Source organism: Muntiacus reevesi, chromosome 11 (assembly GCF_963930625.1).
Source record: "Muntiacus reevesi chromosome 11, mMunRee1.1, whole genome shotgun sequence".
Taxonomy (NCBI): domain Eukaryota; kingdom Metazoa; phylum Chordata; class Mammalia; order Artiodactyla; family Cervidae; genus Muntiacus; species Muntiacus reevesi.
In genome coordinates, this window is record NC_089259.1 from 20,106,966 (window position 1) to 20,134,072 (window position 27,107).

Consider the following 27,107-nt stretch of genomic DNA (forward strand, 5'->3'; position numbering starts at 1 on the left):
ATACATGGTATGATTCCGTTTACATAAAATATCCAGAACAGATAAATCCATAGAGACATAGGGCTTCCCTGGTGGCTCAGACGGTAAAGAATCTGCCTGCAATGCAGGAGACCGGGGTTTGATCCTTGGGTTGGGCAGATCCCCTGAAGAAGGGAATGGCTACCCACTCCAGTATTCTTGCCTGGAGAATTTCATGGATAGAGGAGCCTGGCAGGTTACAGTCCAAGGGGTCGCAAAGAGACATAGCCCAGATTGGGGGCTGCCAAGAACTGGAGTCAGAGGGAAATTAGGACAGACAATGTGTTAGGGGCTTTACTTTGAAGTGATGGAAATGTTTTGAAACTAAATAGAAGGGCTGAAAATTTTAAGCTTCCATTCATGGCTTGGTCTTTCTGGTGATCAGCCCTCATTCAGGAGCCATCCAGGAGCCCACCCAGAGTCCTCTCATTAGAACAAGATATACTCCTATTGCTGTCATCACTATGGAATTTACTAGGGTTTCAGTTCTATGCCAGGTACCTGGGGCAGAGACCAATATGTATTTTCTATCTGACAATGGATGCATCTCAAAAACAGGACATTATGTTTAAGAAGTCAGATACAAAGGACTACACACATTATAATTTCACTTATATGAAATTCTAGAAAAGGCAAGACAATAGTGATAAAAAGCAGATCAGTGATTCTTAGAGGCCAGGAAGTATGTGTGGGGGATTTGAATACAAAGGGATCCAAGGAAACTTTCTGGTGTGATGGTAATATTCTCTACACAATGGCTACACACACACACTCTCATATGTATTGGTAGTTAAAACTCATCAAATTGCATATTAAAAACTGGTAAGTTTTATTGTATATAAATTATACCTAAATAAATAAAAGAACCCAAAAGAGAGGAAGGAAGGAAGGAACTTGTGCTCAACTGCATTTTTGGACAAGAGTCTCAGTGTTGAATTGCATCAAATGTCTTTTACAATTTCTTTGATGATCATTTAATTTTCTTCTGTGGTCTATCAGTGGGTTAAATTTTTTGTTAACTTTTAAAAAAACTTTTTATTTTATATTGAAGTATAGACAGTTAACAAGTTTGGTAGTTTCAGGTGAATGGTGAAGGGACTCAGCCATATACATGTGCTGTGTGTGCTCTGATCCTTTGGGGCCCCAGGGACTGTAGCCCACCAGGCTCCTCTGTCCATGGGATTCTCCAGGCAAGAATACTGGAGTGGGTTGCCACTTCCAACTCCCGTGGATCTTCCCGACCCAGGGATCGAACCTGAGTCTCTTGTGTTTCCTGCATTGGGAGGCAGGTTCTTTACCACTAGCGCCACGTGGGAAGCCTCAGCCATATATATACACATATTCAATAGGTTAAATTTTAATAATAGTTTTCCTAATATTGAATTGTATTTGTACTCTTTGGATAAACTGCACTTGAATTGCGCTGTCATTCTTTTACTATTCTGTTTATTTTTGCTATTAATAATATTTTAATATAAACTTTTGCATTCATACTAATGTGACTGTTTTTTAGTATAGATTCCTGTGGTATTTTTGTTGAGTTTTGGGATTAGTGTTTTTCTGGCTTCACAAACAGAATTTGGAAACTTTCCTTTTTTATGCTCTAGAAAACTTTAATTGCTAAAAGAATTATTTTTTTCTGTCCAGGTTTTAAAGAATTCACCTGTGAATCTGTTTGGACCAGAAGTGTTTTCTGGTTTTCTTTTTTTGCTAACTCTTTGATAACTTTCCCAATTTTAGGCTTTAAAAATCCTTTTCTGGGGTTAATTTGAACGTTCATGGTCTCCCAGCACAAGTTTTCACATTCATTTGCACAGGTTCTGAAAATCATCTTTTATGAGACTTGCAGATGTTCAATCCGAGTTTGTGTCACTCTTAGGGTCTCCAGTAGCTGATGCTCATGCACAGCCTGGAAAAGAAATCGATGATTTCAGAGGCAGTCCTTTCCCATGTTGAAATTTCCAAGTAGGATAAAGCATTTTGTTGTAATGAGCCAAACTGTATCTTCCAGAAACTCAGATCATATAATTTATCACTGGGAAGGGCATCAAGAAATGATCTGGACTCTGAGAATTCCCTGGCAATCCAGTGGTTAGGACTCTGTGCGGCACTGCAGGGGCAGAGGTTCGATCCCCCGTCAGGGACCTAAGATCCCACATGGTGCAAGGCAAGGCCAAAACAATAACAAAAACCAGCCTAACTCTCACGCAATCTCACTTCCCCTTCTGTTTTTGAGCAAAGAAACCAACCCATTTCTTTGCTTTTCTTGGCAGCAAAATTCCTCAAAAGGATCATCTATGCTCCCTGTCTATAAGTCCCCTCCTCTTTTTCTCATTTAAAATCAGATCATGAAGATTTTTTCTTCCACCATTCCATTGGACCACTCCTGCCAAGGCCACCAAAATGTCCACAGGAGAAAAGCCGGGATCAGTCCTCCAGCACCTGCCTCATCAGCAGAATTGTCACAGCCCAGCTTTCCTCCTCGCAGTACCCCCTCTTCTCTTGGCTTCCAGAACCCCACACCCTCCTGGTTGTCTCCCTACCTCATCAGCAAGCAGCTCCTTCTCCATCTCTTTCTCCACACCCCTTCCTCCCCTGACCTGTACGCTTTGGTGTAAATGAATATTCTGCAGCTCCTGAGCAGGAGTTGTCCACACTGTTAGCCACTCTTCAGGACAAAGATCATCTTTTGATTAAAAGGTATTGAGAAATTGTCTCAGCGGCAAGTGAAAAGAAGAAACAAGAATAGAGGGGAGGGAGGTGGGAGAGGGGTTCAGGATGTGGGGGACACATCTATACCTGTGGCTGATTAATGTTGATATATGGCCAAAACCAACACAACACTGTAATTATCCTCCAATTAGAATAAATTAATTAAAATAATAATAAATGGTCAAGTGGCAAAAAAATAACAAAAACGATAATATCTAATGTAGCCAGGGTAACTTGGCTTGGATGAAGAACAATTTGCTGGTGGTACTACATCCTGCCTCAAGAAGTTCCCAATATATAGCAGGTTTGTGAAACATGGGTTCAAACTCTTAAAAGCAGTCATCCTACTTTGGGAAGACACTCTAAGAAAATAATCCTAAAGGGGAAAATACATATCAGTTGTAGAAGTACAAATACAGGTGCTTCATTTATAATGCAAGATAGAGAAAGAAATGCCAAGGCCCAGCAGGTGGGAGTGGCAGTCAGGGACTAGTTTGCCATCCACAGGTATATTTACCTGTGGTAAATTTACCATCCACAGGTAAATTATAATAGATCTATATAGTCCTGAAATACTATCTAGAGTAAATTTGTGAAGTCTGTCTTAATACTGGAAATGTTTAAATGAAAAGGATTTTAATTGGGAAAAAAGTGGGGCACAAAATAGTACTTTTTTTCTCTTTTCTCAAAATAGTACTTACATATTGATTGAAGCTGTGTGAAAACAAATCAGGTCATAAATATTCATCTGGGAAAAAAGTTCTCAATGACAGGCTTTAATGAACACGGCAGCATGCTGGGAAGTGACAAGAAAACGGCACAAATATGCAGGAATAGTGTGCAATCAGGAAGTTCAAGCTGCGTTCTGGGCTCCCTAAAAGTCTCTTGTAATCTCTGGGTTTGTGGCTGAGGACAAAGACCCTTGAGAGTCCCTTGGACTGCAAGGATATCAAACCAGTCAATCCTAAAGGAAATCAATCCTGAATATTCATTGGAAGGACTGAAGCTGAAGCTCCAATACTTCAGCCGCCGGCTGCGAAGAGCCGACTCATTAGGAAAGACCTGATGCTGGGAGAGATTGAAGGCAGGAGGAGAAGGGGACGACAAAGGACGAGATGGTTGGATGGCATCACCGACTCGATGGAGACGAATTTGAGCAAGCTCCGGGAGATGGTGAAGGACAGGGAAGCCTGGCGTGCTGCAGTCCATGGGGTCGCAGAGTCCGACACGACTGAGCGACTCAACAAGGACAAAGGATGGGGTGGACGATCCCACCGGGACGGTGCCCGATGGACCGCCAGGGGGCGCACCAAGCACGTCTCCACGTCCCCGAGTGCCCCTGGGGCCGCGCGCGCTCCGCAGGGCTCCGGGGCCAGACAGCTGCCTCCCGCCGGCCTCCGCCCCGCCCGCCGCCAGGGGGCGCCGCAGGCTGCCCGGCGGCTCGGCTCGCCGTCCCGGAGCGCCAGCGCGGGCGAGCGGCGGAGGCCGGCCAGGCGGCGGCCATGGACCGCTTCGTGTGGACCAGCGGCCTCCTGGAGATCAACGAGACGCTGGTGATCCAGCAGCGGGGGGTGCGCATCTACGACGGCGAGGAGAAGGTAGGGCGGCGGCCGGCCGGGCCTCGCTCCGCGACCCCAGCTCCCCGGCTGGCCTCGCCGATCGGCGCCGCCCCCGCCGTCCACGCCCGCCCGGCGCCGGGCTCCGGCCCGACTCGGGAACGGCTCCCGGGGGGAGCGCGCGGGCGGCGCCCCTCTCCCAGCCCGGGGAGAGACCCCCGCTCCGGGCGGCACGGCGGACGCGGGCAAGGAACCCCGAGTCCTCGCTCCCGATCGCGGCGGCCAGGCCGGTTCCGCCTTTGTCCCGAGGCCGCCGTGTCCTGCGCTCCCGAACCGGGCGTGGCTTCGGGCGCCGGGACCTGGGGGAGCCCGGGGGACAGGGCGGTCCCGGCCGTAGCGGGAGCCGGGCGAACCGAAAGAATTTCCGAAGAGAAAAGCCCGCCTCTCCTGGGGCGCCTCGGCCAGAGGCTCTGTGTGTGTTGATTGCTCGGAGTCCGGGAGAGACGTTGGAAAGGAGGTTTGATTGTTGTGTCGCGTGATGGAACAGGCCGTGCCTGGTAATCCAAGCGTAAACCGTGAAGAGGTGTGTTTGCAGATGGCAAGGAGAAATATTACCTGTGTTTCACGGACGCGTTCACATTCACTGGAGACTACCGTCATACTACGAACGATCATCCTGTTCTGAATGAAATGTATGAGATGGAATTAGGGGGAAAAAATTTGCTCATCAGCATTTTTAGCTTCCAGAAGTTTTCCCCTGCTACCTTCTCTTTCCTTGCAGCTTCCTTAGAGAGAAACTTCCTCCTGTACTTTGGAGCTCTTTGCCAGACCCAGGCTTTTCCGGTCTGTACTGGAGAGTAGCTGGAGGCCTCCTTCCTTCCAGGGCGGGGCTTACACAGCCGCCCGAGGCACCGCTGACCTGCCTGGGGACCCCGGTGCCCCGCCTCCTGGAGGGCATTTTTGCATGTTTCCATTATTGGGTAGAGATCTTTTGTTTGTTTGGACTTAGAAAGTCTGTTTACTGGCTTCCTCCGTGGCTCAGCTGGTTAAGAATCCACCTGCCAATGCAGGAGACACGGGTTCGATCCCTGGGTCAGGGAGATTCCCCTGGAGAAGGGAATGGCAATCCACTCCAGTATTCTTGCCTGGAGGATCCCGTGGACAGAGAAGCCTGGCAGGCTACAGCCTCTGGGGTCGCAGAGGCAGACACTGGGTATGGACTAAATAACAACTCTTTTTACTGCTTCGGTACTTTTATGAACTTGATCTCAAATTGGGTTTGCATCTTTTGGTTGGCATGATTAGCTAAATGTTTTTGTTTTTGTAAACCGAGGTTCCACGTTTGGAGCTGTGGTGACTGGAAAGCTTAATCAACCTCTCCTACCTTAGGGGATTGGAACTTCCCCACACAACTAGTCTTCAAACATAGCTCCAAAGTCAACCCCCTGATGGCTGTCTTGCTTTTTCGGATCACCACAATGTTGTTCTACCTAATTCCAATATGCAAATTAGAGACATCTTGGCTAACACACAATATAACTATAATATCTTTAAAACAATAAAAAATCAAAACTATTAGTAGTTGAATATGAAAAAAACCATTGCTGAATCAGCAAATTTTAGTTTTTCCTTTATTTATTTATATTTCTGCTTGTTTTTGGGACAAGTAGATATAGGTATCCGAGGATTAAGAAAAAAGTTATGGGAAAAATTTAGTTGATGCTTTTGATTTAAGACAGTTTTTTTTTTTTTTTTTTAATAACCAATTCTTGTTACTGAAGTTTAGTTAATTTACAACGCTGTGTCAGTTTCAGGTGTGCGGCAAAGTGATTCAATTGTTTTATATATATATATATATTCTTCAGATTCTTTTCCATTACAGGTTATTTGTTGTTCACTTGCTCAGTCATGTCAGATTCTTTGTGACCTCATGGACTGCAGCATTCGAGGCCTCCCTGTCCTTCACCATCTCCCAGAGTTTGCTCAAATTCATATCCATTGAGTCGATAATGCCATCCACCCATCTCATCCTCTGTCACCCCCTTCTCCTCCTGCCCTCAATCTTTCCCAGCATCAGGGTCTTTTTCAATGAGGTTATTATGAGATATATAGTTCTCTGTGCTATACAGTAGGTCCTTGTTGTTAGTCAAGAATTCTTGACTGTTCTGCAAGCTGGGGGTGCTGCGGGAGGGGTGTACGTGTCTTGGAGTCGAAGCAGAGCTCTAAGGCACCGTGGTCCCCAGGCCGGATCTACTCAGTCACTTGCCGAGCCTTCTCGAATATCACCTGAGGCCAGACTGAGTCCCAGGGGCAGTCTTGTGTCCTGGCCTCCTCGCTCTGCTGGAAGGTGTCCAGATGGCCTGTGGCCTGAGGATTCCAGGAAGCTGCACATCAGCTTGCATATGGGAGCAGGGCCCTTTCAGAATCTCTCACTGGGCCCCTGGTCTCAGCGCTGCCCTGCAGACCTCCCAGCCTTCTCAGCTTTGCCCTCGACCCGTTCCCCCAGCCAGGGGGCGCAGGGCTAAGACCAGTGGATGCTCTCTATTCAACCATGTGTCTCCTGGCTCTTTGTGAGTGTGAAATGCATTAAAACAAGCAAACCTGGAATAAACATAGTACCTACTATGTGCCAGAAGCTTTTCATAATTTAATCCTCTCAATGGGCATATGAGGTGACTATTTTACTGAACGAGAAGAGAACTCTCAGAGGCAGCATGATTTACCTAAGATCCACGAAGTAGAGTACCAGAAGCGTGTGTGCTCAGTTCTGTCCGACTCTTTGGGAACTTATGAACTATAAGCCGCCAGGCTTCTCTGTCCATGGGATTCTCCAGGCAAGAATACTGGAGTGGGTTGCCATTCCCTTCTCCAGGGGATCTTCCCGACTCAGGGATCGAACCTGAGTTACCACAGAGCCAGGGGTTAAATCTCTGCTGATCAGATTCCCAGAACCTGTGCTTTGTTCAGGGTGCTGGAGCGCTTCAAAAACAGCAGTCACCAGTGCCAGCCCCTTTCTGTCGTAATGTGTATCTTCCACATGCAATATGTTTATGAAATAGCGTATCCTCTGAAAATGAGGACACCGAGACCCTCAGTGGGTGGTTGAGAAAACTGCAGTCTGTCCAAGGTCACACAGTTGGTGATGGTGGAGCCAGACCATTGCTCTTTCCACCACCCAGGTGCCTTTTGCTTGTTTACACAGGCACAGTTTTCATGGGCCCCTTATGACCAGATAATGTGTTGTTTTCGTAAGCATTGTAGACAGGTCATTTGTTTCAATTCACAGAAGCGTCTGTTAGCCTCAGCTAATTTAAAAAGTAATGTAAGAAGGTTAGTGGTGTGTAAAGTGGCAAGTTGCCAGCTTATACTAGAAGATTTAGAAAATGTATTTTCTTAAGCTGGCTATTTCACTTTTTAGGAATTTCAGTTCAATTCAGTCGCTCAGTTGTGTCCGACTCTTTGCGACCCCATGGACTGCAGCATGCCAGTCTTCTCTGTCCATCACCAGCTCCTAAAATTTGCTCAAACTCATGTCCATGGAGTCGGTGATGCCATCCAACCATCTCATCCTCTGTCGTCCCCCTCTCCTCCTGCCTTCAGTCTTTCTCAGCATCAGGGTCTTTTCCAGTGAGTCAGTTCTTCGCATCAGGTGGCCAAAGTATTGGAGTTTCAGCTTCAGCATCAGTCCTTCCAATGAATATTCAGAACTGGTTTCCTTCAGGATTGACTGGTTTGATCTTCCTAAATTTTAGGAATTTACCCTTGGGAAATAGTCAGAGATGCATAAAACTATAAAAACTATAATGAATGCACATGTGCATGTCAGCAATATTATATGTATAGATAGATATAGACATATCTCTATAGATAGATAGATAGATAGATAGATACAGGCTTCCCAGGTAGTGCTAGTGGTTAAGAACCCACCTGCCAAGGCAGGAGATATAAGAGACGAGAGTTCGATCCCTGGGTTGGGAAGTTCTCCTGGAGGAGGGCATGGCAATCCATTCCAATATTCTTGCCTGGAGAATTCCATGGACAGAGGAGCCTGACAGGCTACAGTCCACTGGGTCAGAAAGAGTCAGACATGACTGAAGCAACTTACACAGCACACAGCATATATATATAATTTATTATTCTGCAGTATAGGGAAAAATTGGAGGCAATCTGAATGTCCACTATGGGGCTTGGTTAATTAAATATGACATGCCCTAACCAGCTTGAGGAATGACTAACAATAGGCTGCTAAGTGAAAAAAGCAAGTTATAAAATTATAAATATTATGGCCTCATTTTAAGTTTATATCCACACATCCTGGCTAGTCTAATTATGAATGATTTCATTTTTGTTTTCAGACTTAAAAAATTTTTTTCAACAGCATATTACTTTTATGACAGAGAAATGTTAAATCAAAACAGTAAGAGCTTATTCAGCGAATGCCCAAGTTATTTTAGCTACTAACTTTTAAGTAGTTGAAATTATTCTAGCTCTGAGTGGTAAGCACAAACCAGCCTGAACTTGACTGTGGGCTTGAGCTCATAATCCCTTGCAATCCCTGAAGCCAACGATTGTTACACAATGTCCTCACTAACAGCAGCAACGCTTTACGCATTACGTGTGCACATTGTTCACCCCATAGTAATGAAACGTCCTCTGGCTTCAGCTTTAAACTCACAGCCTTATGCTTGGATTTCAGACAGATAAGGTGCAGTTTCTTAATCAGGACTATTTAGTCATGCTATGTAATGTGGCATCAGGTACTCTCAAGTTGACAAAATATTTGCTTCTGGGAAAGGGTAAGTCTTACTCATTGGCAAAAAAGAGATTTTTTTAAAATAGCTTGAACTCAATCATTTGGTTAATTTGCCATATTAACCAAAACATTCATAGCCAGACCAAAATAAGTGCCAGGAATGTGTATGTGTTACTTCAGATGTTACTTTTCTGAAGTGCTGAAGTGCTTAGTGGAGTAATCTCTCTCAGAGTGTCTTCAGCCAGGCAGTACAGCAGGTTTCTTCCCGTGCGTGCTTGTCAACCATATTATTTAAAATCACTAATGTTAAGATATTAGTAGTATAGTCAGCGTTACTCTTAGAAAACCATTACTCTTAAAAACCCCTTTACTCTTAAAAACCCCATTACTCTTAAAAATGTGCTTACCATTTACTCTTAAAAACCCCATTTTTTTTAAAACTCATGTTAAAAAGTATTGGTTATATATTAGAAGAAGCCCCTGGTGGCTCAGATGGTCAAGCATCTGCCTGCAATGCAGAAGACCCAGGTTTGATCCCTGGGTTGGAAAGATCCCCTGGAGAAGGCAATGGCAACTCACTCCAGTATTCTTGCCTGGAGAATCCCATGTGTTAGAAAAGGACTTCTGGCAAAAAGAGTGTTTCTGCTTATGTGTGATTTAATAAAAAATAATTTACATACATTTCAGAGTTGCATGAAGTCATATATGCCTGTAACAAATTCCTTTGTCTTTTCTTATTAGATGAATAATAAAGTTGTTAAAGATGGGTAAGCTGAAAGAAGTAGCCTGAGATAATCAATATTCCTTTACCCATAAACAATTACTTTTGGCACATTCTGTCTGTGTGATTATGCACGTGTGTGGGTAACCATGCTATGTGTTGCTTTCTTCTTTATTAATATCAGGAGTATCTTGTAATACATTGTCAAGTGCCTATATAAGTACATTTATGAATATTTTTACTTAAGAATGATATATAATAATGTTCTAATTGGTTACTTACTTGATATACATGTTTAACCACAGTATTTTAAACTCAAAATATTTATTATTTGTAATAACCTGGACCCTTACTAAAATCCTTTCCTTTGAGTTTCTATTTTATAAATAGGATCGAGCTTATATCTTTTGAAATAACTGCTCCTCAAAAGGATATGAGCATGTCCTACCTATGGCCAAGTCTACTCTCTAGCAATTAGAGTGAATAGAAGCTTTCAATGTATCTCTTGCTTTCAACAGAAATGAAGAGGTTTGGCTTTTCAGTCTTTTTGGGTTCCAACTCCAAAATTTGCTTATTTGTATAATTTACAGTGCATATCAAGAACCCACCCTGTACGTTAGTCACTCAGTCATGTCTGACTTTGCAAAATATTTCCAGTATATAGTAACAAATTATGAGGATTAAAAGTTTGGTCCTAAAGACCTAGCTGGCTTTTTTGTGATTGTATTATAGTGTTAAAAAACATTTTAACGTTTATATTTTGCATAAATGACACGCTACCATGATAAAAAATAAAAAGTTACAAGTCTGCCTCCCATTCTCGGAGGGAGACTTTGTCCCCCAGTTTCCCCTCAGAAGTCCCATTAGTCTTCATTCTAAGTCATGCATATATGTCATACACAGGTGTTTGTGTAAAATACAATCTTTTCCCTTTTAAAGTATCAACTTATACTATGCATACAAAGTTCTGAAACTTTGCTTTTTTCACTTTATGTAGAGAATTTATCATATTTCATTAATTCTAAATGTACATTCCCCTCAAGCCCCTTCCCCCCAACACACGTTTTAACAACTCTGGAAGCCAGATGTATCTTATAATTTTAGATTTTATCAAATACATGTATCTTATAATTTTAGATTTTATCAAATACAATAAATACATAAATAGTCTCCTCATTCTTTTTAATGACAAAATTGTCATTCCTTGTGTGAATGTGCATTTCTCTGTTGATGGACATTTAAATTGTTTCCTATCTTTTGCTTTTAAAGAACAATGAGTAACCTTGTACACGTGTATAAATTCATCAGTGGGATAGATTTCTAGAAAGATATTGATTGGATCAAAGGATTGGTGTATTTATATTTTTGACAGGTGGTAATGCACTGCCCACCAGCGATATGTGCAAACGCTTATTTTCCCTGTGTTTCAGCAGCTCAGTATTACTGAACTTTTGAACCTCTCCAGTCTCATGGATGGAAAGTGTGTCCATCTCAATTTGCCTTTTTCTTATCATTAGTGAGGTTAACCATCAGTTAATTTGTTTAAGAGTCATTTGTAGTTCATTTTCTGTGAACTTTCTGTTAATAGTCTTTACCCATTTGTCTTAATGGGTTATAGAATATTTTCTTACTAATTTGTAAGAGTATTTATATATTAAGGAGACATACATGTTTGTCTCTGATGTGAGTTACAACTGTTTCTTTCAGTCTGCCATCTTTGCTCTTGGTGATTTTTGCCATAAAGAATTTGTGTGTATGTCTCTGTGTGTGTGTGTGTGTGTATGTGTGTGTATAGGTGAATTGTTCATTCTTTTCCTCTAATGCTTATCGGTTTACTGTTTTCCTTAGAAAGATTTTCTCCCCTCTGAAGTGATTTTAAAAATTCTCTTAAGATTTTTCTAGTGCTTTTATAATTTTTAATGCAAATAATTTTATACTTGTTAAATTAATTTTCAATTTTTTAACTCTGTCCAGAATTTATTTTGGTACATTGTGTTAGGTATAAATCCTACTTTGTTTTTTTTTTTGTCCCTACTGAGCAACCCAAGTGTCTTATTGAATCTCCATCCACACTTATTTTGCATGGTTTGTGTCTTTTTCTGGATTTTCTTGTTATTTAAAAACCATTTAAAAAATGTATATGAGTGTTATACACCTTCAGTCTCATGGTAAAAATTCAATCAATAGTGAGATATATGGTTTTGAAAAAGGGCCCTCTGCTTCTCTTTCTTCCATTCCTTCATACTTTTTCTGAGATAATATTAACAGATCATTGAGTATCGATCCCATTTAGACCTTTTTCTACTATTTATCTGTGTTCATAGTACATATACACATCTATCTATCTGTCTATTTATAGATATATCTCACATGTAGTTTGAGGAATATGGAGTTTATTGATATCTATCTGCCTATTTGTCTAATTACATTGTATGCAGTATCCTTTGGTTGCTTTCTTCACCTCTCATCCTATGTCTTACAGTTTCATGCTAGTTTATATAGCTCCACCTCATCATTCTTTTTCATCTCTGCCTGGATTTCTAGTATGAATGTATCACTCCTGATTTAGCCACTCCCCTACTGTTACATAGCTAGGTGGTTTGCAATTTTTTCCCCTAATTTTAGCAAGGCTTATGAAGTGTGTAGCATTGCTTCTCTTTGACTTATGACAAACCTAATTTCAAAATGTTTATGTGATTGACTTACTATTGTGCAGTTCATGGAAGAAAATCTGGACCATGTTGTGTGATGTGTTATTAATATTTTATGATGATCTTGTTTTTCTAGATAAAATTTGATCCCGGGACCCTCCTTCTTAGTACGCACCGTTTAATTTGGAGAGATCAGAAGAATCATGTAAGTTTGAATTATTTGCATCAGTTCTAGGTTTTAAGTCACTAATTTCTTTTCTTTCATTTTTTCTTTCTGGCCAAACTATAAGTAGATGCGATAAATTTTTGCTTTCAGATGTCAGAAGAGTGTGTCCCATGGTCTGTCTCCATGGGGTGCAGGTAGAGGAGTTAAGGTTTAGCCTCTCATTCAACCCTGAAACAGATGGTAATTACTGTATAGAGAGTGGAGGTGACTCCTGGATTTTAAGCCCAAATCAGATCCTCCCCCACATTTGAGTGTCAGCAGTCCTTAAAGCAACTCAGTCTCCCTGATTGTTGTTGAGAAACAGGAGGAGGACGCCTGCTGCTAAGTGCATGCTTCCACCTAGATGGTGAGGGGAACTGCCTCTGGGTCACTCAGCAAGAGGAGAGACCCCCTCCCGCACCGTTTTTGCACTTCTAGGAGGAGAGGACTCAGTTATACGTACAGACCTGACATCTTTATTTCAAAGAGCTTTAACTTGAAAGTGTGTGTGTGTGTGTGTGTGTGTATCCTGTGTGTAAGTTTCTGTCTTGTAAAAGAAGCAACACAACATGGCCCCCAACCCCATGAAATTTTAGTTCTACAGGTAAACTGTGTACTGTACTGAGGCTCTTGGGAAGGTCACTAACCACTGCAAATTCTGGCTCTTTTTTGCCCTGCAAGAACCAGTTTTTTCCCCCTTGGTGGTGATACTGCCCTTGTTGATAATGCATGCCTCAGAACTGGTAATTTGCCTAATTCTTTTTAAAGAAATAAGCATTTTTTGGAGGGAGAGCTGTCCTCAAGCCATGTATTTATAAATTATTCTTAGTATAGTTTTTTTATTATCATGGAAGGAAGCTAATATGGCTATCATTTAGACCTATTCAATGCCAATTATTCATAAAGGAATGAAAAGTCATTATAGACGTTTATTCCTATTTCTAGTTGATCATAAGTTTCTCAACCTGCCACACACCCCATACAGTTATAAAACAAGGATTTCTGAGGAATCTTATGGATCCTGTTTTCTCTTGATTCCCTCCCAGGAATGCTGCATGGCCATTCCTCTTTCCCAAATTGTGTTCATTGAAGAACAGGCAGCTGGAATTGGAAAAAGGTAAGGTCTATATATGACTGTCTTTATGCACAAAAGTGTCTCATCAAGCCATCCTCATTAACTTGGTTGTGTCATTGCCCAGTCAGTCATGGCCGTGACAGCCTGTGTGTGAACAAATCTGTTGATTGTGTTTACCTTAAGAAAGTCTTTTCCTGGGGGAATAGAGAAATAGGTGAGGAAGGTTAAGAGGCATAAACTTCCAGTTACAAAATAATTGAGTCATGGGTATGAAAGGGGCAGTGTGGGGAATGTAGTAAAAAATCAGGTCACATCTTTGTACGGTGTCATTAATAGGCAGACTCCTGAGTAGCTCAAATGGTAAAGGGTTTGCTTGCAGTGTGGGAGACCTGGGTTTGATCCTTGGATCAGGACGATCTCTGGAAAAGGGCATGGTAACCACTTCAGTATTCTTGCCTGGAGAATTCCATGGACAGAGCCTGGCGGGCTACAGTCTATGGGCTGGCAAAGAGTTGGATACAACTGAGCAACTTTCACTTTCATATAATAACTAGACTTATCATGGGATGGTTTTGAAATGTATAGAAACATCAAACCTGTCTGTTGTGTAACAGAAACTAACATAGTGTTGGAGGTCAGTTACACTTCAAAAACAACTAAATTCATGGAAAAAGAGATCAGATTTGTGGTTGCCAGAGGTGGGGCGGGGAGGGAAGGGAAAATTTGATGAAAGTGGTCAAAAGACACAGACTTCCAGTAATAAGGTAAATAAGCAATAGGGATGTGATGTACGACATGATAAATGTAATTGCCACTGCTGTACACTATATATGAGAGTTGTCGAGAGAGTAAATCCTGAGTTCTCCTCACAAGGGAAAAATATTTTTTTTTCTACTTAATTTTGTATTGGATGTTCACTGAATTTACACTGGTAACGGTTTCATGATGTGTGTAAGTCAAATCGTTAATGCTCTACACCTTAAACTTCTAGTGTTGTATGTCAGTTATATCTCAAAACTGGGGGAAAATATCTATGTTTACAAAAAGATGTTATCCTGCTTTAAACTCATTGGTAAATGGAAGTCACTCTTAAAGCATGAATCAAGTACTAAGGTTATTGTGGTATCCTCAGGTCATAATAAATAAGTGTGGGTCCGCTGTCACTGAATATATTTTCATAGACAGTTGAATCTTTTTTTGCCCTGACACACGGCTTGCAGGATCTTAGTTCCTTGACCAGGGATTGAACCCAGTCCACTGGCAGTGAAAGTGCAAAGTCCCAACCACTGGACCACCAGGGAACTCCCCCGACATTTGCTTTTAAGTGTCTGTGTATCTCTCATGGTCACCTGACGCGAAGAGCTGACTCCTTGGAAAAGACCCTGGTGCTGCAAAAGGTTGAAGGCAGGAGGAGAAGGATGAGATGGTAGGATAGCATCACCAACTCAGTGGACATGAGTTTGAGCAAACTCTGGGAGATGGTGGAGGACAGAGGAGGCAGGCGTGGTGCAGACCAGGGAGGCATAGAGAGTCTCCATGACTTAATGACTGAACAACAACAACATCTCTCACTCGGTATTTCAGACCAGCAATGACCCATCTGAGAAAAATGCCTGACTGACTCCTAATTCTAGTTGACCATAAGTTTTTCAGCTTCAACTTTATCAGGCATCAGTGTTGAATAGAGCGTCACAAGAGTTATTGTCCAAACTGGGAGATTTATTAGAATAATAGGGGACCCTACTTATCATTAAACCAGGCAAGTATAAAAAACAGGACTGTCCCCAGGCAAACCAGGAGATGTAGTCACCCTGGTTTAAAGCCACAGGTTAAAACGTTTCTGTTTATTCAAGTATATAAGACATTTTGGCTTATATACTTGGGTGCATGCAATTGAGGACCACTTGCAAACAAATATTGCTGGTAAGGAGTTTTTTCCCTACCTGGGCTTATCTTTAGCTTTCATGTAGTCATATCCTTCAGCCAGAGAACCCAGTCCCTCAGCAGTGAGAGCACAGAGTCCTAACCACTGGACTGGCAGGGAATTTCCATGAATCTTTTTATGCTGACTTTGTTTACACTTCATTTTGTATTATCTTTTAGCTTTTCATTGAGTTTCCTTTGAAAAGTCCTGATAGTTAGGGCTCCAGGTTTTTTAGTTTTAACGGTTGTATGGTGCGGTGTGCTCACTGAACTGATCCTAATTGTCATAGTTTGTTTCCCTGACAGTTCATTTCAAACAGTCTTGGGGTTCTGCTTACACGGTTTTATTTGCTCTCTTCACTTAAAGATGTTCCCCAAGAAGGAACCAATGGAGAGTCTGTCCACGCTTAGCCCCAGTTCACTAACCAAAGCATTGGTGACATCAAGGAGGTCCCACACATAGTGGTTCAATTTTTTTTTTTTTTGGTGGTTCAATTTTAGGATGATATTTAGGCAGCTCTATGGGTCTAAACAAAGTAATACTGCGTAATCAGTGTATCCCTTGTGTTGGCCCAAAAGTTTGTTCTGGTTTTTCTAGAAGATGTTATGGGAAAACTCGAACGCACGTTGTGGCCAACCCAATATAATGTGGTCACAGAGAAAAAGGTCTAAGCTAGGTATGCAAGATACTTTGAGTTTTTCAGTTTTGCTCATGTTGATAGGAGATTGTTTATTGGGCTGGTTGGGGGGAAAAAAGACATAGAACTGAACAAATACAGTGGTGTTTTTCATGGCATAGAAGATAGCAGTTGTCATAAAGATCATGGCAGTTTGTGATCCTGGGGCAGCAGCGTTTTGAGAATTGTTTTTGCTGCAGGATATCTCTCTAAATCATGCCATTGATTGAGTGGCATTTTCCAAAAATGACACTGTGGAATGTTAGTTTTGGATGGAGTTTTAATAAAACGTCAGCTGGCCAGTTTTACACAGATAAGTTTTCACATTTTGTTTTCAAATGAGTCCGGTCGTATGCCTTGGCAGAGATGATCAGCCCCCTGGTCACCTTTGGCGATGACTCTGTGGGTGGAAAACCTGATTGTCAACCAGTATCATAAACCACCCCACATTCTGCAAGTTTATTTTGAACTTATTTCCTAAAACCATATTTTTATTTAATCTATAGAGCTGGTAATTTGAATTTTTTGGTGCACGGCGTGTATGTTTTAAATAGATTTTTGAGAGGTTCATTAATACTGAACTGATAGAGACTTTGAAAAGATTCCTTTCAGGATGTTCTTTGTTTCTATGTGAATTTTTTAAATGATCTGAAATACGTTAAAAGTTACAAAAGTAGAATTAGTGTTTTTTTATTTTTTGGCTGCATGGGGTCTTCATTGCTGCATGTGGGCTTTCTCTAGCTGGGCTAAGTGGGGGCTTACCACGGTGGCTTCTCTGGTTGCAGAGCACAGGCTGTAGGGCACGTGGGCTTCAGGAGTTGCTGCTCCCGGGCTCTAGAACACGTGGGCTTCAGGAGTTGCTGCTCCCGGGCTCTAGAGCACGTGGGCTTCAGGAGTTGGTGCTCCCCGGGCTCTAGAGCACGTGGGCTTCAGGAGTTGCTGCTCCTGGGCTGTAGAGCATGTGGGCTTCAGGAGTTGCTGCTCCCGGGCTCTAGAGCACGTGGGCTTCAGGAGTTGGTGCTCCCCGGGCTCTAGAGCACGTGGGCTTCAGGAGTTTCTGCTCCCGGGCTCTAGAGCATGTGGGCTTCAGGAGTTGCTGCTCCCGGGCTCTAGAGCACGTGGGCTTCAGGAGTTGCTGCTCCTCAGGCTCTAGAGCACGTGGGCTTCAGGAGTTGCTGCTCCCGGGCTCTAGGGCACGTGGGCTTCAGGAGTTGGTGCTCCTGGGCTCTAGAGCACGTGGGCTTCAGGAGTTGCTGCTCCCGGGCTCTAGAGCACGTGGGCTTCAGGAGTTGGTGCTCCCCGGGCTCTAGAGCACGTGGGCTTCAGGAGTTGGTGCTCCTGGGCTCTAGAGCACGTGGGCTTCAGGAGTTGGTGCTCCCCGGGCTCTAGAGCACGTGGGCTTCAGGAGTTGCTGCTCCCGGGCTCTAGAGCACGTGGGCTTCAGGAGTTGCTGCTCCCCGGGCTCTAGAGCACGTGGGCTTCAGGAGTTTCTGCTCCCGGGCTCTAGAGCACGTGGGCTTCAGGAGTTGCTGCTCCCGGGCTCTAGAGCACGTGGGCTTCAGGAGTTGGTGCTCCTGGGCTCTAGAGCACGTGGGCTTCAGGAGTTGGTGCTCCTGGGCTCTAGAGCACGTGGGCTTCAGGAGTTGCTGCTCCCGGGCTCTAGAGCACGTGGGCTTCAGGAGTTGCTGCTCCTCAGGCTCTAGAGCACGTGGGCTTCAGGAGTTGCTGCTCCCGGGCTCTAGGGCACGTGGGCTTCAGGAGTTGGTGCTCCTGGGCTCTAGAGCACGTGGGCTTCAGGAGTTGCTGCTCCCGGGCTCTAGAGCACGTGGGCTTCAGGAGTTGGTGCTCCCCGGGCTCTAGAGCACGTGGGCTTCAGGAGTTGGTGCTCCTGGGCTGTAGAGCATGTGGGCTTCAGGAGTTGCTGCTCCCGGGCTCTAGAGCACGTGGGCTTCAGGAGTTGGTGCTCCCCGGGCTCTAGAGCACGTGGGCTTCAGGAGTTGCTGCTCCCGGGCTCTAGAGCACGTGGGCTTCAGGAGTTGCTGCTCCCCGGGCTCTAGAGCACGTGGGCTTCAGGAGTTTCTGCTCCCGGGCTCTAGAGCACGTGGGCTTCAGGAGTTGCTGCTCCCGGGCTCTAGAGCACGTGGGCTTCAGGAGTTGGTGCTCCTGGGCTCTAGAGCACGTGGGCTTCAGGAGTTGGTGCTCCTGGGCTCTAGGGCACAGGAGCAGTAGTTGTGGTACACGGGCTTAGTTGCTCTGCGGCATGTGGGATCTTCCCCGACCAGGGATCAAACCCATCTCCCTTTCATTGCATGGTGGATTCTTAGCCACTGGACCACCAAGGAAGCTGCCAAATTAGTGATTCTTAAAAGACAATTAAATACATTCCATCTGCTCTTTCTTTAGTGCCAAAATAGTGGTTCATCTTCACCCAGCTGCTTCTAACAAAGAACCTGGCCCGTTCCAGAGCAGTAAGAACTCCTACATTAAGCTCTCCTTCAAGGAACATGGCCAGATTGAGGTAAGTCTCCTTATGAATAAAACTGAACTAGAAAAGGGCATTTGTATGAATTCTGGTTGTTGTTTGTTTATAGGATGGAAGGCAGTATTGATCAACCTACCAGTTTTCACCATATCTTTCCAGTAAAATTTTTATCATCTCTTAAACCTGATCAGTGAAAAATATGAAGTTTAGGTTTCAGTGGGAACAGGAAGCAGGTGGATGTGGGAACAGGAAAGATCGGAGGCTGGAAATGAGCTAAGTCGTGGCGCTAGGTGACCAGTGAAGTGTTCGGTGCTGTAATTTGTTTGGATGAAGGGACAGAGGATGATGCAGTGAAATGTGTAACTTCCTCTGTCCCTGAAAGTTCACCAGCCTTACACCAGGAAGTCTACCTTTATTAACTCCATACAAATCTAACAGTTGTAAGTTCTTATTCCATGGTATCATGGTTTATATGTTCTGGCTAATAAGTTGGTATGTAAATATTCTTTAGACATTGAATGGCCTGTGTTTATCTCCCCACCAAGATCATAAAGTATTTATGTTCTTTTTCTTTATAGCATCTGACCCAGTGTTCTCGATCCACAGGCTCTGAGCAAATTGAGGTGACTAACTCAAGTCATTCTCATTGTAACTGAAAGATACAGTTTTTTTTTGTTTTTTTTTTTAACGAGCATAGGCATGTTTTGGCCCTAATATCTGGCCTCACATTTTAACTAGACAAATTATTCTCTGCTTCCTTCATGGATAATGGTTGTGTATTTTTCTTGGCACTGGGTCAATTTCAGTATGGATCGAAAACAATCCACACATGCAGGATTGTTTAAAGTCAGTCTATTTATTTCATTGTCACTCATCTCTTTGTTGAGAATAGTTCACTTTATGTAGAAGGTCAGTTCCTTCTTTTTTTTTTTTTCTTTGTGTTTTCTGAAGTCGATCCAAGAAAAGAACTTCCTTTGATTTCCTTTGATGTCTCTGAGAATTCTAGACTTGTCACAAATGACCGAACAGACCTCTCAACTAAACAAATGCTAAATAATGATGTATATGAGGATGCCACAGCCTGCCTGATTCAGTATTGTGTATTAACACATATATATGGAATCTTGAAAGGTGGTACTGATGAAGCTATTTGCAGGGCAGCAGTGGAAATGCAGACTTGTGGACCCAGTGGGGGAAGGAGAGGGTGGGACAAATTGAGAGAGTAGCATTGAAACATATGCACTACCAGATGTAAAATTAGACAGGCCGTGGAAATTTGCTGTGTGACGCAGGGAGCTCAGCTCAGGGCTCTGTGGCAACCTAGAGGGGTGGGATGGTTGGGAGGTGGGAGGGATGTTCAAGAGGGAGGGGACATATGTATACCTGTGGCGGATTCATGTTGATGTATGGCAGAATCCAGCACAGTGTTATGAGGCAATTGTCCTTCAATTAAAAATAATTAAACAAATTAAAAAAAATAAAGTGTTTGTATGTGCATAACAGTTTTACAGGCGTCTATCAGAGGAGATGACACAGCGAAGGTGGGAGAATATGCCTGTTTCCCAGTCGTTACAAACAAATCGAGGACCCCAGGTATTTTCTTAACTGTTTCCTAATCCAGTGTTTTCAGCTCTGTCTTTGCATCTTCATTAAAGGAAGAAGAGTTCTCTGATTGTAGAGCTTGCCAGAAGCAAAATAATGATGTTCTAATTAGAACCTTATTTTCACAGAACCTGACTTAGTACTCTATAGACAGTAGACACTTGGAAATAACACATGATTAACTAATTACCAATGTAATTTCAGGGTGGTAGAAGTTAGATTCTATCTTCCAGCATTCTGTTCTTCATAATTAGTGTGGCATCTGAGAGAACAGACAGTAGTACCACAGGGTGACATTTTCCAGGCCAGTCTCATTAACCACCAACTCTGGACAGGCGCTCAAATGTGTAAAAGTAGCTTGTATAATAACTGTCAAGTACCAGAATTTTAACTCTTAATTTTTTGCACATTTGAGACCATATTAAGTATCTGATACATACATGATGACTTGCCAGAGAACAAAAATGAAGAGGAAATTTAATTTATACCTGAAATACAGAGTAAAATATGCCATCTATTGTTATGTTCAGTTTTTATTTATAACGATTTGAAAGTCATTACGTGTGGCCATAAACCCGACAAACGTTTTGAAAGGAAACAGTGTAACCGTGTGCTGTTTTTCTTTCTGAGTCCTCTCTCGCCACTGAACACACAACGCGGTGGGGTTACAAAAGCGTGTGTTCTTCCTATGTGGGACGTTTTATTCTCTACTTTTGTTTTTTAGCCAGGAAGAATAAGGGCTGTAGGAATCGTAGGTATTGAAAGGAAGCTGGAAGAAAAAAGAAAAGAAACTGACAAAAACATTTCTGAGGTAATTCTTACCCAAGTTCCTGTCAGCTGTCTTGTTCAGCCATCTTGCTTGTTCTTTTGGATACAGCTGTGACTGCCTCCATTCTGTGTCCTGGAATATAGTTTGCCTGAAGCCACACAGTTTCCATTTAATGGGTCTCCTTCAGGTTGGCATAATTAAGCCCAAATGTGTTTTAAAAATGTTTTCCAGAAAGGAGTAAAAAAGAAATACAGCTTGATTTTGTGATGTTAGAAAACATCATGAATTATTGTGCATATATTTTAAAGTCTAGGTGGCATTGACTGGATGGTACTCATAATGAATTCAAGGTCCCCTGTATAATTATTTTGAATGTTTGGTTAACTTAGTTGAGGGGCAAATGCTATTTGTAGCCCTTGAACCTGACTAGACACCACCCGCTTCTGCACTGAGGACCACTCATGGACGAGGCATGGAGGTAGTAAGAGTGGTTCAGACCAGCTTATTACGTCTTCTAGGAGAGCAGTGTGCACTTCAGTGTTTCTGAAACCTCATCATGTTTGAGGCAATTCAAGTAAAGGGGAGGAGAAGGGAATGGCAGCCCACTCCAGTACTCTTGCCTGGAAAATCCCATGGACGGAAGAGCCTGGTAGGCTGCAGTCCCTGGGGTCGTGAAGAGTCAGACACGACTGAGCAACTTCACTTTCACTTTTCACTTTCACGCATTGAAGAAGGAAATGGCAACCCACTCCAGTATTCTTCCCTGGAGAATCCCAGGGACAGCGGAGCCTGGTGAGCTGCCGTCTATGGGGTCACACAGAGTCGGACACGACTGAAGCAACTTAGCAGCGGCAACAGCAGCAGCAAGTAAACGGGAAGGAACTCTAGTTTAAAAAATGAGTAGTTGCGTTAGATTTGGACAGTCAGTTAATACATCTAACACAGAGCATCAGTTTTCCCATGTTTATATGAAAATGGTCTTGCATTTTTATGAAATGATTTTATGAAGTAATTTAAAAAATTTTTAGAATAGTTTGTAAGTAAAATTCTGTTGATGAGTGCTATTCATAGAATTTCAAAGATTTACCTCAATCAAATAAAGTCTAAACTGCAAATAGTTACCAGATACTTGTATTAGTCAAAGTTTCTTTTAAGGAGAAGTAGTGTTTCAATACCATAATCTGCCTGCTAGAAATTTGCATCTTTATTGAGTTGATCTTTATTTGTAGTCCTTTCCACTGGAAAAAGCTAGGACTTTTTTTTTTTTTTAAGTAAAAGTGCCTCAAGAGGTCACACTGATGCTTCTTATTCAAATTCAGGACTACCCTAGCGAAGAATTACTAAAACAGTTAAAAAGTATATATATATATATATATATATATATATATATATATATATATATATATTTGTAAATGTTCTTCCCTTTCTTCCTAAATGTAAAACATAGGTGTGCTGTATCTGTTAATACTCTGTCTGTGCATTCAGCCACCATGTACCCTCTTCCATGTCCCCTGTTATTCAGTCTCATTCATGCAAGTAACTGTGTGTGATACCCTCAGTCCTTACGTTCACTTCCCTCTGTTCATTTCTGTTGTCTGACGCTCATCCTCTCATAGATGTTTCAGAAAGTGCTCATGGGAAAAATATTCCCTGAATTCTGGCATCTCTGTGTTCCTTGTCCATGAAGGTCAGTTTTGCTGGATTTACAGTCCTTGGCTCACATTTTCTTTCCTGAGTGCCTTCAATGTGTGACTTTCACTTTTTTGTCTGACATCAAGTGTTGCCGCCAGAGTAGTGAAAACCTGATATTCTCCGTTCTTTAAAGTCACTTTGCTATTTTTTCTAGATGCTCAACAGATGTCTTTTTTTAAAAAAATCAAGCTCTTGTCATTTTATTAGAATGTCTAAGTGTTAGTCATTCTGGATTGTTATTCTCGGGGACACAGTATGCTTTCAGTATTTGGTTTCAGACATGTTTTCATTTCAGAGAAGTTTTTCTATAATTTTCAATAATCGCTTTGGTATTTTTTCCTTCTGAGACTCCTATTAGCTGTATGTTGCAGCTTTATTGCCAGTCTTCACTCTTTGTGACTTTCTTTCCAACCCTTTCTAGCTTTTTTATTTTAGAAAAATGTCCTCTTTTTCACCTGTTGCTCCTCTTAAGATATTATCTGTTGTGTTTATTCCTCTTGTGTTCATCTAGGAGTATAGTCTTTTTTTTCTTTAACTTTTCATTTTATTTATTTATTTTTGGCTACATCACATGGCCTGCCAGATGTGGGATCTTAGTTCCCTGACCAGGGATCAAACTTGGTCCCCTTGCATTGGAAGCACAGTGCTTTAACCCCTGGACCAACAGGGAAGTCCCTAGTATAGGCTTTATTTTAAAAATGATTTTTAAAAATTCATTCCTGATTTATGTCGTTCTTTCACAACTTCTATCATTTTATTAACATCTATCAGCTCATTTTAAAACCGAAGGTTAATTGATCTGATCCGTGAACGTGTCTTTCTGACTTTCTTTCATTATCTGTAATGTTATTCGCTCCTGATTTTCTTTCTTCCTTGTGATGACCTTGTGTGGGATTTGACCTTGATACTTTGCTCCTGCTGATTTTCGCGTGAAATTGGCTTCCCTGAATTTTTAGAGGCAGGCCTAGCTCAGGGCGGCTTCTCCTCCTCCACAGAGCTCACCCTTGTGCTCTGTTCACGCAGGGTGCACAAGGGAGGCGCCTTGCCGTCCGTGGTTTCCTGGCCCGTACCCACCCCTGTTTTCAGCTGCCCCCTTTCCCCCTTCCTCTGTTATCCCTGCCTCACTCAGGTTTTGATTCCTGTCTCAGTAGTTTCTCAGCCCGGGGGTGTGGGGGGTCCCTTTCCAGAGTTTACAGGCTGCTTCAGCCCTGCCTGAGGACCCCTCGCCCCCACCCACTGCCGAATGGGCAGAGCTCTCCCCGTTTCAGCCCCTGACCTCAGGTTGCCAATCCGCTCTCGAGAGATGCCTGCCGGCTGGTTCCGGGTCTCCTCTCCTCAGGTCCGTCAGCTGCTCTGTTGCCTCCCTTTTCTCTCTCTGCCTCACTGTTAAGATCAGGCAGCTCTTGGGGCTCTCGGTGGCTTGTCCCCACTAGCTCGAGTCTTGGGGTTCTTGTGGAGATCTCGTCACTCAGCTTCTTCGCATATGCTACCTGTGGGTCTTAGAGTTTTTGAGATCTCGTTGCCCCATTTTCATGGTGGGATTTGGAGAGATTCAAAAACGACCCTGCCACAGCCCCCATCTTCCCAGAATCCTCTAGTCCCATAAAATTCCAGCATTTTCTCATGAGAGGGCTTCTTACTATCCAGAGAGGGAATCATCTCAGGGCTGGTGACGAGACTTGGAACCAGGGTTATGAGAACTCGGGTTTCCTGACTTGGAGACGAGTGTGGTCTGCTACATCACGAGCGCTCTCTGCCACCTGGAAGGTGCTATCGTTGTCCTCTCGCGGTGGCTTTTGTAGTCATCCTTCTGTGTGACACTTGGAGGTGGCATGGAGCAATGAACCAATTGTGCATTATCAGTATTCCTGATACTGTAGCTGCCATACTAACTTGGTGTTCAGAGTAGCGTTTTTCTTAACTTACGAACTGTTATTCCACGTCAGTGTGGTTTTCGTGGAGTTGCATAGTCAGAGGAGTCTACACAAGCATTGGGCTCTTGTGCAGGTCACTGATTTCTTCCCCAGATGGTCCTTGCTCTGCTTCCCAGGTGGCGCAGTGGTAAAGAACCCGCCTGCCAACGCAGGAGACACAAGGGGATGTGGGTTTGATCCCTGGATTGGGAAGATCCCCTGGAGTAGGAAGTGGCAAACCACTCTAGTATTCTTGCCTGGAAAATTCCATGGACAAAGGAGCTGGTGGACTACAGTCCATGGGGTCACAAAAAGTCAGACATGACTGAGCAACTAACATGTTCAACACTAATACCCAATTTTAGAATAATAATAGAAATAGAAGTGAGGACGCTTTTAATTATGCTTTATAATTACCTAGAAGTTTTTAGAGGTACTTCTTCCAAAGTACTAAAATATTTGTATTTATTTTTTATGGACTATGCACATTAAGGGTTAATTTGTATATTCTATGTAGACTTACCATTATTTTCAGCAGACTTTTTCTATGAAAATATAATACAATAAATAAAATGACTTACCATATAAAAATTTAGAAATGTTGTCTTTTCACTTAGGTAAAAGAAATCTAGTAACTGTATATGCAAAGTAAAAGTCTAAGTGTGTAAAGTGTCCATGTTTTAATTTTATTTGAAAATGAGGTTGGTATGTGATTTGCCCTCCATTTAAACATTCGAATAGCCTTGTTTCAGGGCCGTTGCCCAAAGTTTCCCACAAAAGGTTTCCTGCATCTGCTGGCCGCTGCTGATAAGAATCCAGTGTTTAAGCCTTTTGTTTATCTGAGGAAATTCCTGTTAGGTGTGTGCACATTCGTTCCCCTTTGTTTTCGGTAGCAGCCCAGTGAGTTGACCATAAGAATTGTACACAGCACTCTATTCTTTTAGCAAAATCTTTCTGCAGATGGGGAATACGTTTCTTCTTGTCATTAAAATGGGCACCAGCCAGGCTGAACCCGTGGACCACTGTTCTCAGTGGATTGAAAGAGCTTTCAATTAATGATAAGCTGCTTAATTGGTTTTAAAAAGTAACATCTGTGCACATCAGTTAGATGCTATTCTGCAACTGGAAGTATGTGAGTGTGTGCTCAGTCATGTCCAACTCTTTTGTGACCTCATGGACTGTAACCTGCCAGACTCCTCTGTCCATGGGATTCTCCAGGCAAGAATACTGGAGTGGGTTGCCCTGCCTTCCTCCAGGGGATCTTCCTGACCCAGGGATCGAACCTACATCTCCTGCATTGGCAGGCAAATTCTTTATCATTGAGCCACATATACTTGAATTATAAATATATCTGATTAAGTTCGAAGAGGCCTTTGAAGGGGCTGTTCATTGTAGTAAATCAAACAGGTGATGGGTTTTATTTATATATGTTTTGGTGGTATTTAAATGTTACTTTTGTGATATCAAGTTTAGCCAAGGCTACGAGTATAATCTGTGTAACATTCAAGGCTGAGGTTTATGGTTTTGGTTAATCACACTTGCTATTAAGGCCAAAATTGTTGGATCCAGAGAAGTATGCCTGCAGCTGCACGTTGCCATTTTCGGCCAGGAAAACTATGCAACACCTGTGATTCTTGACCTCTTATCTGGGAAAAACCTGTGACAAATTTTCTTATTTGTGTCAAAGAAATAATATTTTCTAAACTATTATGTCACTTTTGTTTGTTTAACCAGTAACTGTTTTCTTTCTGAAAAGTTGTTTTCTGTAGTTGGTTTTGGAAATTTGACAGCTTCTAAGCTAAACTGAATTCTTTAGGATAAGGTAGATTTATGACTATATAACTATTCATATAAATAAATTGATATTTGTCAGAAAATTTCATAAATTTCTATCATAGGGAAGAAAATAGAGTGCTTCATTGCTTTAAAACATCTCAGTTCTTGCTTGAGGAAATTGGATCTTAAAGATTACAGGTGGCAAACTTTGAAGTGCACTCCACTGAAGATCAGAGAGGCCCAGCTAAAACAGCTGTGGCATCACAGCTGTGGATTGAGCAGAACTTTTTGTAGGGCTGCCTTGAAGATGACAACTTTGGAGGAACTATGGTGACTGGCAGTGGAAAGAATCAGGACGTGTGAAAATCCTTAAAAATTTATTGACTTAAATAACTTTGCCTATGTTATGAATAAAAAGAAACCTTTGTGCAGAAAGTAAAAGAAAAAATAAAATAAAATAAAACATCTCAGTTCTTTAGACAGATTCCAACAAAATCTCATTTCTCATTTCAGGCCTTCGAAGACCTCAGCAAGCTAATGGTCAAGGTATATGTCATTTACATCTATTAAATTCATACCAAT

At 42.5% G+C, this 27,107-nt stretch overlaps 1 protein-coding gene across 1 annotated transcript in view; it reads left to right on the top strand.

Moving 5' to 3' along the window:
- Positions 1–3,514: 3,514 nt before the first annotated feature.
- VPS36 (vacuolar protein sorting 36 homolog) overlaps positions 3,515–27,107 on the top strand; it is a 33,024-nt gene continuing 9,431 nt past the window's right edge. Inside the window, exons 1-7 of the mRNA XM_065901885.1 lie at positions 3,515–4,328; positions 12,548–12,616; positions 13,663–13,733; positions 18,695–18,809; positions 20,277–20,366; positions 21,100–21,186; positions 27,039–27,071. Of these exons, the coding sequence (XP_065757957.1) occupies positions 3,987–4,328; positions 12,548–12,616; positions 13,663–13,733; positions 18,695–18,809; positions 20,277–20,366; positions 21,100–21,186; positions 27,039–27,071 (807 nt within the window). The 5' untranslated portion in view covers positions 3,515–3,986. The remainder of the gene's footprint in view (positions 4,329–12,547; positions 12,617–13,662; positions 13,734–18,694; positions 18,810–20,276; positions 20,367–21,099; positions 21,187–27,038; positions 27,072–27,107) is intronic.